The sequence below is a fragment of the Lontra canadensis genome, unplaced genomic scaffold (genome assembly GCF_010015895.1).
Source record: "Lontra canadensis isolate GAN:19392208 unplaced genomic scaffold, GSC_riverotter_1.0 scaffold15, whole genome shotgun sequence".
NCBI classification, from domain to species: Eukaryota; Metazoa; Chordata; class Mammalia; order Carnivora; family Mustelidae; genus Lontra; species Lontra canadensis.
In genome coordinates, this window is record NW_022631009.1 from 9,395,338 (window position 1) to 9,411,938 (window position 16,601).

General features: G+C 32.9%; 1 protein-coding gene across 2 annotated transcripts in view; it reads left to right on the forward strand.

Annotated features, from left to right (window-relative positions):
• CSMD3 (CUB and Sushi multiple domains 3) overlaps positions 1-16,601 on the forward strand; it is a 1,221,727-nt gene that overhangs the window by 1,032,631 nt on the left and 172,495 nt on the right. The window contains exons 33-35 of one of the 2 annotated variants that reach the window (XM_032858445.1): positions 11,475-11,588; positions 12,087-12,182; positions 13,743-13,946. In XM_032858445.1, coding sequence (XP_032714336.1) covers positions 11,475-11,588; positions 12,087-12,182; positions 13,743-13,946 — 414 coding nt within the window. The remainder of the gene's footprint in view (positions 1-11,474; positions 11,589-12,086; positions 12,183-13,742; positions 13,947-16,601) is intronic. The other variant, XM_032858446.1, reaches the window with a different exon arrangement.

Below are 16,601 nucleotides of genomic sequence, written 5' to 3' on the forward strand. Positions count from 1 at the left end.
AGTCTGCTGATAATATATTTTGAACATAACTCATTCATCAGTTGTGAATTGGCCCAGTATGAGGACAGATAAAAGACAAGTCTCCACTGATCCTTTTCCATGAGATCTAGTTCTATGTTAACAAAAGGCCACATCCACAAAGTGGGATTTTATTAATCCAGTGAAGAGTTGTTTAACATAATATATCCATAAACTTTCTTAAAAGTAACTAAATTCATCTGTATGTACAAAGTTCTGGGTCAGGAGGCAGATAACAATAGATTTATGCATCAACCTCAAACATCAACAGGTTCATTGTTTATCAACTAATGACGTTATTAATCCAAATAAATTTTATATATGCACCAAGTGAAGGAAAAAAATATCTCAAATTTCTTCCAGCCTTGTCTATATACCTAAATGATTTTCTAGTCAAAAATCTTTATATGAGAAACTGAAATTTATCAATATTTGTCAATATCAGAATTTATCAATATATCTAGAATTTCCATTTGTAAGTTTCTCAGCAACAGTATGGTATTTTGCGCATAGTAAATAATAACTAACTTAATAATGGTAAGGGATTGGAATGAAGTTGTGGAAGAATATTAGATGCTTTTGATAATGGTATTGCCAAAAATCAGTGATAAGTTCAATAAGGAATGATGGTAAAAATGTTAAAACAGCAATAGTGAGTGGCATCTGGGTGGCTCAGTTGACTAAGATGCTGCCTTTGGCTCAGGTCATGATCCTGAAGTCCCTGGATGGAGTCCCATGTTGGGACTCCAGGGAGCAGTCCCTGCTCAGTGGGGAGTCTGCTGCTGCTTCTTGTTCAGCCCCTCCACTCCCTCCCCCACTCATGCTTTCTCTCTTACTCACTCTCTGTCTCTCAAATAAATTAATAAAATCTTTTTTAAAAAGCAACAATAATGAGATAAGTTATTTTATTTGTACTAAGAAGAAGAGTAGCTCTTTCCAAGCTAGCATAAAATATTTTTTCCTATCCTTAATTATGGACAATATAATAATTTGAGACTATTTCTGAAAGGAAAAAAAAATAGCTATAGAGGAAAAGTCTTTTGGAGAACTGAAACAGTAAATAAGACCAGTTTCCCCCAGCAATATTCACTGTGTTCTTTGAATAATACATATCCTGTAGATTTATTTCATTTTTTAAAAAGATTTTATTTATTTATTTGAAGGAAGAAAGATCACAAGTAGGCAGAGAGGCAGGCAGAGAGAGAGGGGGAAGCAGGTTCCCTACTGAACAGAGAGCCTGATGCGGGCCTCGATTCCAGGACCCTGAGATCATGACCTGAGCCGAAGGCAGAGGCTTAACCCACTGAGCCACCCAGGTGCCCCTTGTAGCTTTATTTCAATAACTCTTTTATGCTCCAATATGTGTATATGTATTCTCTGAGGAAGGTTAAAGGACTAAAAGGATATTTTTAACACATGATGATTTGGACTAAATGAATGATAAGGTGTGTCTTCCAAAACTGGTATGCTATTACTCTTACTTGTTTTCATTGTTAAGATTACTACTATAACTACTAACCATCACATTTGGTAGAGTTAAAAAAAAATGCTTTATTTGATTTATTTATATAATTATATATAAATTTTTCTTTAAATAAGAGATTACAAAGGTCACAAGGTATGGGGTGTGTGTGTGTATGTGTGTGTGTGTGTGAGTGATATTGTGTTTATTAAGCACCTGCTGGGCGAGATGCTTTAGAGATTAACCTTTACAACAATCCTAGAGTTGGTACTATTTGTAGTTTAGGAAAAAGATGCAGGAAGGTTTCCTCGCTTGGTGAAGGTCATACAACACTGAATAGCAAAGCTGATCAAATCCAGGTGTATAGAACTGCAAATCTCAGATTTTTTATTACTAATATTTTATTTTGTAAATCATTATGAGAACAAAAATTATTTACCAGGTCCTTCTTCCACCCTTCTTCTTCTTCTCACCCTTCTGCTGCTTCTTCTTCTTCATGCAAAAAGGTGGTTTTATTAAAGCACGGTACAGGACCAATGGGCAAAGAGAGCTGTCCCTGCTACTCTTCTGAATTCTAAAATCTGCTAAAAACGTCTAAGAGTCTACAGGATATATAATACCTTATTTATTAAGAACACTTTTTTTTTTAACTGAGAAATTCTTTTAAAATGTTGCCCTATGATGAACCCCTCCATCTGTCATCCTAAAGTAGATGTAAATTTTGCCAATTAGAGAATTCTTAGGCAGGGGAACTTTGAGAGTTGAGGGGTGCGAGGTGCTGAGCCTGCAGAAAAGGCATGGCATGCGTAGGAGGCAATATGCAGAGTGTAAAGAATTCAGTGAAAGCAAGAATTTGAATCCAGGCTTAATGCTGAATCGTATGTGAAAGTCCCATAAATAAAACAGAGAAACAAAATGCTCTGATTGAAATGGGATTTCAGAGGATCAGGAATTGTATCCGTATAGCAGCACCTCCAGAGGTGTTCGGCACAGAATATCGCTTGCTCATAGTAGCTTCATCAAATTAACTCTCAACAAAACCTAGACGACAGGAAAATTTGATCAGTTGAGTTTTATCCTACTTCAGTCTTTTGCCTTCAGAAGACACATATTTTTCCATAAGTATATGACATCCAGAATAAGATGGAAGAGACTTTAGTGACCGCAACCAAATAGAATGTGTGGATCCTGTCTGGATCCTGAGTTAATCAAAGCAATTATATATATATATATACATATATATATATATACACACACATATATATGTATATGTATATGTATATGTATATATATATATGTATATATATATATTTGGAGAGAAGAGAATCAGGAAAAGAAATCAAGAAATGCTTATTAAATTAAAGAAATTATTGTTAGTTTTATTAGATACAGTAGTTAGTTGTGGTTATTATTTAAAGTCCTCATTTGTTAGAAATAAATATTGAAGCCTTTATAAAAAAGGAGTAGAATATTGGGGATTGCTTTAAAGTATTCCCAGGTTGAGGATATAGGGGGAATGGGAGACAATAAATGAAACAAAATTGGACATGTTCAAAAGTGTTGAAACTGGATGGATGGGTTCATGGGTGTTTATTTTACTAGTCTCTCTACTTCGTATATGTTTGGAAATTTCCATAATAAAAAATTTCCACTAACTTATGTTATAGTCCACATGAGAATATTTTCCTGACCTAAATCTGTCTGGCCTCATTGGGATTCGGCAGACATATTCTGCCAAATGTGTAGAAAAAAAGACTTAAGAATGGTTAGAGGAAAATACTCATCCAAATTGAAATTGAGTTCAAAATAAAAGTGCTAATAAAATATTGTAACACTTTAAACTTTTGATTTTGTTTTTCTGTTTTAATTCTTTTAAACATGCAATAGAATTGCTTATTGTGTTTTTCTTGATTTCATTGCTTTTTGAACACCAAATTGATTTTCAGCTATTGGGAAATGTTACAACTGCCAAATTGCAGATAAGCTGTTGGCTTGCAGTTGAATAGATATTTGTTCCTGAAACAATTAAAGAAAACTGAACTACATTTGCTATAAGCGTTTTTTTTTTTTTATAATGCCCATATGTTTAAAAGAAGTTATAGACAGTGTGAAAATTTGTGATGAGCAAATGGTCACAGTATATACACCCAGCTTCAGAGAAGCCTGAAAGTAAATACCATGGATTTAGTCAGTAAACCTAGCTTATAGATTGGTACAGGTATCACACAGGAAACTGCTAACAGGAAAATAAATTATCATCCTGTTTACTGTTACAAACTCAAAACAGGACAAGATTTCTGGAGCTACTTAGTTCCTGGATAATTGGGTACCCTGGTCAGAAACATGATTTTGTTTTTTAAATAACATCTTTTCCTGATTATTACAAAATTGCAATAAAAAGATTTTGGTATACTTCTTTTCAGAACCAGCATGTTTTCATGGTACTCTGTGAGATGTTGACTAACGTAGCACTTCTAGGTTATTTGCTCAAGGGCAAGATTGACTGCAGAACCCATGGTGGAGGCAAACTTCTATCTGATTTAAATAGCCCATAGATAATTAGTGTATGATTCACATGACTCACCTTAACTAAAACACCATCTTAGTGTAAAGCACCTCATTGTGAGTTAATAGTTTACTAGTATTGTACTATAATAACCGTATTTGGAATCTAAATGATATGCGGAATATGTGAAAGTTTCCAAAATACTGATGAAATTCTCAATTATTATAATATCATTGCAACTTCTACTCAAACTTTTCCAGTGCTAGATGACTTTCTTTTTTTAAGATTTTATTTATTTATTTGACAGCAAGAGAGAGAGAGAGCGCGTGCAAGCCAGAGCAGGAACATGAGCAGGGGGGGTGGGAGAGGGGGAAGCAGGTTTCCTACCGAGAAGGGAACCCGATGCAGGGCTCTATCCTAGGACATTGGGATCATGACCTAAGCCAAAGGCAGATGCATAAGGACTGAGCCAACCAGGCACCACATAGATGACGTTTTGAAAATAAGTAGCACACTACTTTGATTTGGGACTGATTTTAAATGTTCTGTCTTTTGGTGCTTTTGAATAAGTTGTTAAAATATTTCACTATATATATATATATATATAACTTTATATACTATATTATATAGAATATTTCACTCTCTATATATGTATTTCATAAAATTGAGGTTTTAATTGGATACTTGTAATCATCTTTAAATGAGAATGCTTTTAAAATCATGAAGTATTCAAGTGACCATTATATACCAAAAGCAACCTTGGAGTTTTTTATACAATAAACAGTTTCATAGTCAGAGCATATAGAGAACAAAGAGTACTGTATATATATGTTACTAATTGAAAAAGGAAGTATTTTGCATGCATAGACATTTCAATAATATTGAAGTATTCATATGAGGTGAAAAGTATGAGGCAAAATTCATATAAAGGTAGCAAAACATTTTGGTATGTCACCAACAGTCATTTTTTTTATGCTTGCACACATAATCAGTTACAGTTCCAAATACATCTTTGATGTGAGTCTCATTTCTGTTCTGCTGGTAGCGTGAGTGCACATGTGTGTTTTCTTCTGTGCCGTGTTGGTGAATAAAATGCAAGCTGAGCAAAATAGGGGGGGGGGGCTTCTTTACAATTTTTTCACAGAGCAACTAACCAGCTGAGTGCCTAATACAATCAAAATGAACCCTAGGATACAAAAGAATGTATAGATTTTGAAAAGGATAACAGGCATGTTGAGAATCATGCTGAGATCTAATAGGAATTTACAATATTTTTCTTTTCCTTTTCCTGCCCAGACTCCCCTCTGTGTGGAACTATTTCTTTTGTGATGGTGTTTCAATGCTTTTGCAACAGTGGGACTAGGACTTAAGATGAAGGGAACAAACTAAAACAAAAGTAGAACGTTCTCTCACCTTGCTCCCTTTTTCTTGGCCCATATAAAAAACTGCTAATCCTACTTTCATATTCCACCCAGAAGGACAGAATGTAAAACCAAGTGACAGAGAAGAGCATAGCCATTTTGAAATCATCAGTTCAATGAACCTTGATTAAAACACCTGGAATGCTCTTCTGACCCAATTAAGTCTACACGTTGTTCTAAATATGCATGTGTGGAAAGGAGAGTATGAGGGGGAAAAAAATATGTTATCTAACTTCGGCGGTCAATTAACTTTTGCCTACCACTGAATTTTCAGATTGAATTAGTAGCATATATATTTACAAGGCTAAGATACTAATAGTAGTAACTAATACATCCTACTGTGTTCAGGTGCTTGTTTGGAGTGTTTTATAAATATTGATGTCCTATGAATTTAGGTACTTTTATTGTTCCCTATTTCACAGATGAGGAAGTTGAGGCATGGAAAGGTGAAGTGACTTCCTCGTATCCTGAATCCTAGATTCAGTCCTAAAGTCCAATTCCAGAATCTGACCTAACTCTTCATTTGCTAGTTTTCATATATCCTTTATGAGGGCATTCCAGACCCATAGATTTGTGATTTTAAAACATTAGTTCATCTAAATCTAATGACAGTCTGTAAGCTGCTTTATCCTTTCTGTCACAGAGCAAAGACATCTTGTTATTTTAGCACATTGGCACCATGGTGAATGAGCTACCGACCAGCTGACAACTACCACTGCCCTTAGTGACCTACTTCCTTGTCTTCTTCTACCAAATGTGATCCCTTTTACAATCAAAGCAAGTTTGAATGAGACCTGAATTTACCACAAACTCTTAGACATTTAATTTTACCGTAAACAGGAATGGTTAGATCACCTCCTTTCATCATGGTCCCATCTGAGTCTGAGGGTTTGTTTTCCTTTTAAAACTAGTGTGCCATTGGGATACTCTGCGACTGATTCCTTCCTGAGAGGAAAACAATATTGACAAAGGCAAAATTAAAACCCTTCTGTATTTGCATAAACTCAATATTTATTTTTAATTCGATAACTCCAATCCTAATCACTGAATAACATCAGTCGTGTCCATGTTTGTTTTATTATCCTCATTTAAAGTTAATTGCTAAATCAGTGAGCCTCTGTACAATGAATGCCCTAGCTAGTTATTTTGATGGTACAAGAATTAAGTGCAACTTCCAAGTTTCTGACTTGCTTAGGCAATGGTGGAACATTCAGCAACAATCGAGAGTAGAGAACTGCTTATTTATGTTCTAAACAAATGCACACTCCTCTGGGCGCAAAGCCATATCGTGCACGATGTCACACCTCACCCGTCTACTGTGCTGTTTTCCACCAAGATACTTCCACCAAGATACTGCAGACTGCTGGTCTGCAATGTGCCTTCTAATTCTGGAGCTTTATTAATATTCAGGAATTTCTTTATACCATTCCAGCCACCCTTTCATCGTTTATTGATGTACATTTGAAATGGCTAAATTAAGCAGAATGGATAGTCTCATGACTTAAACTAATGTGGCTAAAGGAGAAATGGCAGAGTTGGTGCAGAATGAGGAAACAAATGTTTTTTGAAACTAGTTAAGTGAGCACTTGCATCTTGCAAACTGCCTCAGTAAATGGACCCCCGCCTTTCTATCTTGGTTGGATAGAATACTGTAAAAACTAGATGTCAAATAAACCTTGCTTTATCTACAAAGAAAAATAGAGAAACACAATGTCCTGTCTCATTCTGAATTTCTTTGCTCATGGGGGAGCAAATGAACTAGGAAATTTTAAAGTTAGGGTGAATATCCTATCACCTGGGTGGCTCAATTGGTTAAGTGTCTGTTTTGGGGTCAAGTCATGATTTTAGGGTCCTGGGATCGAACTCCTCCTTAGGCTCCCTATTTCTCCCACTGTTCCTGCTCTCTCGCTCTTCCTCTCTCAAATAGATAAATAAAATCTTTATTAAAAAATCTAAATTGTAATTTTTTTAAAGATTTTATTTATTTATTTACTTGTCAGAGAGAGAGAGAGAGAAAGAGCTTACACAAGCAGGCAGAGTGGCAGGCAGGGGCCGAGAGAGAAGCAGGCTCCCTGCCAAGTAAGGAGCCCCATGCGAGACTGGATTCCAGGACCCTGAGATCATGACCTGAGCTGAAGGCAGTGGCTTAACCGACTGAGCCACCTCATATATATATATTTTTTTTTAAATGCAGCCTAGAACACCTCCTACATATTACCCTTTTGTGGTTGGTAGAGGACTTGCTTTTAAGAATGGATTAAATGATTAGCACAGCAATGATCTGCATTAAAAGATGTGTCCAACATGTCCTATTGTTGGTTTACAATTAGTTTAATTGGCTGACTTAACATCTTTCCATAGGTAAAGATAAGCTGCCACCTGAATGCCTACAAATACAGTTAATGGGGTCTAAGAGAAAGACTCTCTGGACCAGTTGGCTTTCTGACCCCAGTTGTTTCCAGTACATCATAGAACAGAATCAACAGTATTAGTTAGATTAATAAACTGTATTCTAGAATAAAATATATGGAAAATAAGAGGCTCAGAAGTAATTTCAGAGATAATAGATTCTTTGCATAGACTGATTTGTAGGGGTATTTTACATGTTTATTTCTGCCTTATTAGACTTCCCTTTTCTTCTTTTTTATAACTTGCAATAATACACATATAACATTATAAAACGGATTTCGAACAAAGGAGTTAAAACATTATTTTTAAGATCTATCATGCTTAAGAAAGGGGAAAAATTTACTTAGAGTGGTGCTTCCCTTAAGAAGCAGCTTAGTGTTTATAGCCTCTTCTAATAACCTGAGAGCAAAGTGCTTTTGATATTCACAAGCAGATCTCCATAGAGAGGGAAAGCAGCCCTGGAGCTGAGATGCAGAGAACTTTGTATCTCTGTTGGAAACTAAGAGAAAGGAGACAGAGGGCTCGCTAATTATTTTAGATGGCCTGATCAGCCCAGACTTTAGGGGTTAATTGTAGTCCTAGAAATAAAATGATGGTCCAGTCATTAGGCTGAGGTATGTAGATCAGTGTTAAAAGGGTTTTTGTTTTGTTTTGTTTTGTTTTTTAAAGAGAGTGTAAATTGAGTCCCATGCAAATATAAAGTAAACATGTATCAAATTTTTTTATAAAAAATTTTATTTAACTCAGGAATTAAAGAGGGTTTTACTAAATACTACAGTGATTTAATATAGAATTCAATAGCCAAGTATAGATCAGTGGATAGAGAGGCAGATCGATACATAGATAGATAGATACATAGATAAGCATGGAATGCTGAAATGAATTTACAGGTCTGTCCATTGGACAATAAACCATTGCATACACCACAGCTCCCCCAAAACACAGGTGACCCAGAAGGGTAGGCTAAAAAACATCTCACCGAACACAACATCCAGTTATCTTTGGATCCATCTTAAAGTCTTTCACAGTTTTTCCTACAAAGACCTCAACCATGCAAAGGGTACAGTTGGCCCTTCAGAATATTTTAGAAGCAGAAGACCTACTGCTGTGTGAATGTAAGAAAACTAACTAAATAAAGACATTTGTGGATGGCCTGGGGAAGCAAAACACAAGGTTTACCATTTAATACTTGGAAGTTTCTAGCTGAGAAATATTTGGTTCGGGCTTGTAACGTAATTTAATGAGGCAATACTTAACCTGGTAATGTATAGGAAATCATATCACTGTGCAGGTGTTCTTGATTTTTCATACTACAGAAAAGTTATGCAAAAATATACTTTAAACTTTTACTTTTCATATAATGGCTTAGTATACTCTCAGAGTAACTTTTTTTTTTTCCTAATAAAAGTTATTTTTAAGTTAAGATTTTCATTGGGTAAGTTAATGCAGTTAGAGCCTGTCGAAGAGTAGTAGCTTACTACTAGTTAATAAGTGCTTAATGAAGCTAGATTCAACACACCACTCCCTTCCCCACTGTCATCTCAAAATGAGCACCACCAATTGCAGGCATAAGTTACTAAGGACACTCCAAGGGCATGCCTTACAGTTTTCATTACTTAACATGATACAAATATGCAGTATTTATGACTCTAAAGTTAGAAGTCACCCTTTTAACATGTCTAGTTCAGAAGTGACACAAAATTCTGGTCTGTCTGTAGAAAGGTAAGTTGTAAGAGGTCTAAAAACAAGAAAAATCATTGTTTTTCCTTTTTTCCTTAGAAAAACCCTTGGATGACTGTTGTTTTGTTTGTTTGTTTGTTTGTTTGAAGGGGAGTTGTTTTGTTGTTGTTGTTTTAGATATTGTTTGTAATGTGGTGGTTTGCTTGGGAATTGGACATGTTTCCTAAGGAAATATTTGAAATATTTGGCAGAAAGAGTTAAACGATGTTGAATTTAAGTGGTTTCTTTTTCTTATGTCTTCCCAAAAAAGATACAGAGAAAGAATAGTTTATCTACCAAGAGCCTCATTGCACAGTGTTTTTAGCAAAGTGCCTGTCATTAGACTAACACTATTGTGGGGGGACACTTGGACAGGCAATGACAACATCTGCATTATAGTAGAAACTTTCAAAGACACTGTTGAAAACAGATCAAGCACCAATCTAAAAAAAAGCAAAAACAGAAAACAAAAACTCTTAATATTTTTTGGAATATTTTGGAAATGGCTTGGAATTTGGTGGACCAATATATGGGTCTTTTAAAAAGGTCTGGACTGAAATTTCATGACTTATAAACTATTAAAAAAAATAGAATGCGTGTATCTGATTCAACAGAAACATAAATGTGTTTTCATAACTTCTAAGAAATGTTTTCAGGAGGATTATTTATGAAAAATAGCACAACAATGTGTAGGAATTGTCCAAAGCAACAACTCTGTATCTGCCTTCATTTCCCTTTACCTCACAAAGAACTGGACTGAGATCACCAGCTTATTTTAGCAGGCACAAAAGAAAAAAAAAAGTGTATCTTTGTTTACAGTATTATGTGTATGTGTTCATATGAAAAACTCAGCATGTTTCAAATGAATTAGGCTGTCTTCAAGAGACCACCAGAGGACTACCATAACCTTGACTCAATTATGTATGTATAATTACACATAATTATGTGTAAATTATGATGAACTTTAAAATATATATATGTATAGTTTAATTACAGTAATGTGATTTTGAGCTTATAAAAGTCACCTTGTCTTAACATTATTAAACTTTAATGCCATAATTTTTCTATTCAAAAAGTGTTTTAAGGATAATTTTTATTATTTTTTTTCTTTTTTAAAAAAACACAAAATACAAGCTTATTTCTGCTCTGGAACAGGTTCTTTCTTTTAAGTTATACTTTGGGTCATTTCTACATGTAAAGTTCACATATAATTAAAGGAAAAGTACAAAAAAGAGACCTTTATAAATATCTATTGATAAGTACTTCAGACAGGTATTTACCATGAAAAAACAACCATTTTGTAAACTTGTATATCTCAATTGCTGAGGAATTATAAATTATATTTCTTGATTTTGGCAAAATATTAACAATGCTTAGGAATCATTTTAAAGTCAAAATGTAAACTAAACACTGTACCTTTAAAGTATGTTACTGATATTTTTCCAGTGTAATTATTACTTATAGCAGAACAGCATTTTAAAAGCAATCTAAAGAAATCCCCCTAAATTAAAATATTGTCTATCTTATATAAAAGAGGAGAAAAAAATTAGAAAAAGAGAAGAGAGTCACAAAGTGAAGAGAACCAAACTACCAATGGGAAAAATCAGAATTATTATAAAGTATTAATCACCAACCTTACAGTTTCTGATCTACAGATAAATGTTATACCCATTTAATTTATTTTTTAAAAAATAGTATTTTAAAAATTTTATTGCTTTTAGGCCATGGTCATTACCTTATGACCTGAGATATGTGTGTTAGGCATATCAACCAATTGGCACCTACCCTCTTTTAAAGGTAGAAAAAAGATGAGTATTATATTGTAATACTTTGTTCTCTCTCTCCTCCTCTTTCTATTTTTTTTTTTTTGTTGTTGTTTTTTGTTTTCATTTTTGGATGGTTGGTGATTTGTTTGCTTCTCCTGGTTCCTGTTGATCAGTGGTGTTTGGCCAGTTTGTATTTTTCCAGACATCACTCCACGATGTTGTTGAGGTGTATGATGGGCCAACTCAGCAATCTTCTCTGTTATCTTCCCTCTCAGGATCCCATTCAGGTATCCTTTACTAGAACTGCCATGCATCAGTTATTGATTAAAGACTGACTTTGATTGGTATTAGAGTGAAATTTGAAATTTATGTCATCCATATGAAAAATAAACTGAAAATAGAATCACTCTTTATTTTAAACAAAAATAGAAACACAATAGTAACTCAAACGCTTGAGAAAAATATAACCAACTATTTTGGGGGATTGTAATCAAGTAAATATAATATTTAGTCACTGAGTCTGTGGTATTTAATGTAATAGAAAATATTTAAGGATTATTTTTGAAATGAGACAATATGTATCAAAATGTAATAAAAGCCTTATGGTAAAAAGGTTGAGATTGAAACTGAACCCAAAGAAAATATATTGTCAGAGGTAGGCTATCTTAAAGTAATTTGATAGAACATAGATTGACATTTTCAAATAACAGTGTAAATTAATATAATTTGTTAGGTTTACTGAATGAAATTATTTATGATATCTTAGTGTTTGTTTTGTTGAGTAGGAGAATCACTTCCACTGAGTTCAGGTAATCAGATCACAATTCGATTTACTTCAGTTGGACCAATAACAGCTAAGGGATTTCACTTTGTTTATCAAGGTAAGTGACCCTGTAGCCTAGAAACACACTAAGGAATGATATCAATTTCCTCATGCTATGTTCAGAATTATTAATAATGAGATCCTCATAACCATATAGGAGAGACCAAAGTTGTTTTTAGTTGTTGTTTGTTTTTTTTTAAGTTTCGCTCTGTTCCTCCCCCATTACTTGAAAACTGTTAATTTGACCAAAGTTAAAAGTGACCTTTTGCTTCCATCATCATTCTCAAGTATGATTTCCCTTCCTTCCAACATCTTGTTTTAAAACATTTTTTTTCTGACAACTCTTCACTCTCTGCATCATCTATTTTTCCCATAGCCTAGCATTCTAAATTAAAAATGTACAGAATTTTGTGCTGATGTACTTAGACAAGCAGGGAAATCATTATTTCATTCTAAAATTTTAGTTTTTCATTCTCTCAGGAGATTTCAAACTTTCTTCATGGCTATTAAATATTTTTGTGTAATTGAAAGCTTATTTACACAGTTTCTTCTCGCCTTTTATAGACAAGCTTCAATATTATCATTAAATATTAGGGCTATAATTTGAAACATTTTGTTTTAATTGTGTATGATCATGTAGTATTTATTCTTAAATGTATCTTGAACTTTATTTTTAAGAAATTTATAAACATACATGATTTGATACTTTTATTAACTTTATCCCATTTATAATGTTGTCTATAATATTTTACTGTTTCATTTTTAGTAATATTCCTTCATTAAACAGTATATAATATGAACTTAAAAAGGCACTATTACAAGTCACATAAGAGGAATCAATCTATTTGGAATTCATCATATCATTTTTTGGGCTGTTGCCAAACTCTTTAATCCCATCTGTATGTGTTTTAAAAAGAAAAAACATCCTGTTATCATTCTATTTTACTAAACCAAAAAAAAAAAAGTCACAATCGAAGTACATACCTATAAAATCTAAAAGCAATTTCAAATTTGATATTGTATGATTATTAAATAAAACTTCTATTGTTGTTAATCTGTCTGACTTATACTTAGCCTTGAACATAATTATCTTCAATAACAAACATATTTTGAACAATTAAGTTTGTGAACATACTGTGAAATTAGTACAATGTTGTGTTTTCTTTTTTAAATCTATGAAACTACTGAAAAATAAAATGTGACATTACCTCATGTAACCTGACACATGTTGGAACATGGTATCCCAATATAAAAAGAAAAAATATATCTTTCAATAATCATCCCGTAAATGGAAATACCTAATTCAAACTATTTTGTTGTATTAATGACTTTAGTAAAACCAAAAAAAAAAAAAAAAACAAAAACTTACTTGATGTTGTTTAAAGGATTAAAAGTAAGATGTTTTTTTAAATAAAAAAATCTTGATGACAATAGCAGTATTCATTTTAAATTATATTTTTTTCTGTATGAATATTAGAACTTTTAGAAATATATTCAAGTTGTTAATTTCAGTGCTGATAAAAAGTGAAGATTTCTTTGAAATTTGTTTAAATAGCATTTTGAAATCTGCATTTCTCTACCAAAAATGAAATTAAAATCAACAATTATTTGTACACAGCTGTTCCTAGAACAAGTTCTACACAGTGCAGCTCTGTGCCTGAACCAAGATTTGGAAGAAGGATTGGCAATGAATTTGCAGTTGGTTCATTGGTTCTTTTTGAATGTAATCCAGGATATATTCTCCATGGATCCATTGCAATTAGGTGTGATACTGTGCCCAATTCTTTGGCCCAATGGAATGATTCCTTACCTACCTGTATTGGTGAGTATGTAAACTTGAATGCTTTGTGATTGTACATATTTTATATCAAAATTAGTTATCTTGTATCTATCAATAATTCTATTTTAGATCTAATAGTTATACCTTAATTTTTAAATACTCCATTAGTTATGATGTACCTAAATAGGGCAAGCAAATATGGATATTTGCTATAGTTCAGATATAATGTGATCAATGAAAAATATTTTGTGTTGAATTAGCTGGATAGTTTCCTCATTTATTGATTTAGATATATGAAGATATATGCACATATTGCCAATAACACAAAATTTGAATGCTACTAATATGGGATTGTTGAAATAAACATCTCTAAAATTTTATGCAGAGATTCCTACAGTATGTAAAGAATTTATATATCTTTTAAAGATCTCAGAAGCTGATTTTTTTTTAACATATTCTATTTTGGCAACAAAAGAATTACAAAATATGCATTAGAAAATAAATCTGTTTTTTTTATCTATTATTTATAAATATGTGTAAAAAATACAAAATAAGAGATCTTCTCAGTCTTTTACAAGTCTAAGTGATAGCTTTTTGATGAGTGGAATACATATAGTTAGCCAGAAATCTAATTGTTTAAAACTTTATTTTTGCAAGACTGTATCTAATTTAAATTGGTAAATAGAATATACACTTTCTAAAATTATAAGCTCTTAACCCTGTTCAATTATATTAAACAGATTAAAATATTTCCTAAACCACAAAAAATTTAGAATTTTATATTACTTCAAGTTCATTACAATGACTTTTGGCTCTTGTATAGTTCTATAGATATGGAAAAGGTATGCTAGGAAGTTTATTACTTTTTTGTCCCAAGAGCATATCTGGAAATTATTTTCTTTCATTACATGGTATGATGTTATCTTTTTAAAGATTTATTTATTTGAGAGAGAGAGAAAATGTGCTAGTGGGGAGTGAGGGACAGAAGGAGAAGGAGGGGATCTCAAGCAGACTCCGCACTGAGCACAGAGTCCAAGTCAGAGCTTGATCTCAGGACACCAGTATCATGAACAGACCGAAATTAGGAGTCTGATGCTTAAATGACTGAGCTACGTAGGTACCCCTGATTATACAGTATTATATTAAAAGAAGAATGGTAAAATTTAATCTCAGGTTAAGAAATAGCTCTTGCGAATTGAACTTTTTCCATTAAAGTCATATTGGTATGTGATTTACAGAATAAGAGGAAGAATTATTTAAATAAAAGATAAGCAAAATTTTGTTTTTATTTTAATAATCCCAATCCCAATTTTTCATAGTGAAATGATTGTGTATATGCGTACATATACACTTATAAGTATATAAAATGTATTTTATTTATTTATTTATTTATTTTTAAATATTTTATTTATTTATTTGACAGACAGGGACCGCAAGTAGGCAGAGAGGCAGGCAGAGAGAGAGAGAGAGAGAGAGAGAGAGGAGGAAGCAGGCTCCCCGCTGAGCAGAGAGCATGATGGGAGGCTTGATCCCGGGACCCTGGGATCATGACCCGAGCTGGAGGCAGAGACTAAAGCCACTGAGCCACCCAGGCGCCCCTAAAATGTATTTTAATAACACATCTTGCCATACCTGGAAAGAAATTATGTGCATCAATACTTTTAATTTTTAATTTTTGAAAACATATTTTACCATATTTTAACAGAGATTTAATATAATGTTAGCTCATGGCTCATTAAACTGAAGTGTATTTTCAAATCGTGAATCAATATACTGATTTCCTCTGAGGAAGGAGTAAATTCTGTTGATACCGTTTATAGAAGATGTAATTTGTATAGGATATGTCTGCTATAAGTATCATGTGTCTTCCATCCACATCAGGACATTGTTAGTAATTGTGCTGGGAAAATGGTAAAAATCAAGGCTATTATATAAATATAATATATAATATTATATATATAATATAATATATATATATAATATGAAATATAATATATAATATAATATAAAGTAAGGAAGGATGGTTACTTGGTCTTCCTAGGAACTTGATATCACCAGCCCCAAAACAGATATAGCTAGCATATTTCATAGGGCATTTTTCTTACACCAAATATTTTAGTTCTGCCCACTGTAATAAATGGAATGTGAACTGTTATTCTGTTATTCTTTTCTTTGTTGAAAACTACCTATAAAAATAACTTAAATCAGTAGAAGGCTATAAATGATTCTTCAACTTTCTCATCTTTTAGCTAAATAACCACAATTTCTGATATGATTAGCAATTACGTAATCCTTTCTGTTTGCCAGCTTTCATGCTGAGCAATTTAAATACATATTTAATTTAATCCTTACAGCAAACCAACTGGAAGAGTTACTTTAAGAATTTACAGTTGAAGAAACTGAGTTTTAGGGAGGTAAAATAGTTATTTTTAAACTATCTGGACATAGTGGGTGGTGGAGTAGGGGCAGTAACTAAATTTTTCTGACCCCATACCTCAGCCTAAATAATAGAGGACTGCTTCTTTTTAGGTTTTTATTTATTAGCTAATTCCTTCTTAATTTGATATCTACATTTTATTTATATTGTGAGATTTCTTATCCTATTGAAATACATTTTTGACAGTCAACAAGTACAGGAAAACAAATCATTTGGAGTTAATGTTCCTCCAGTATTTTACCTAGCATGGAGCTAGGTAG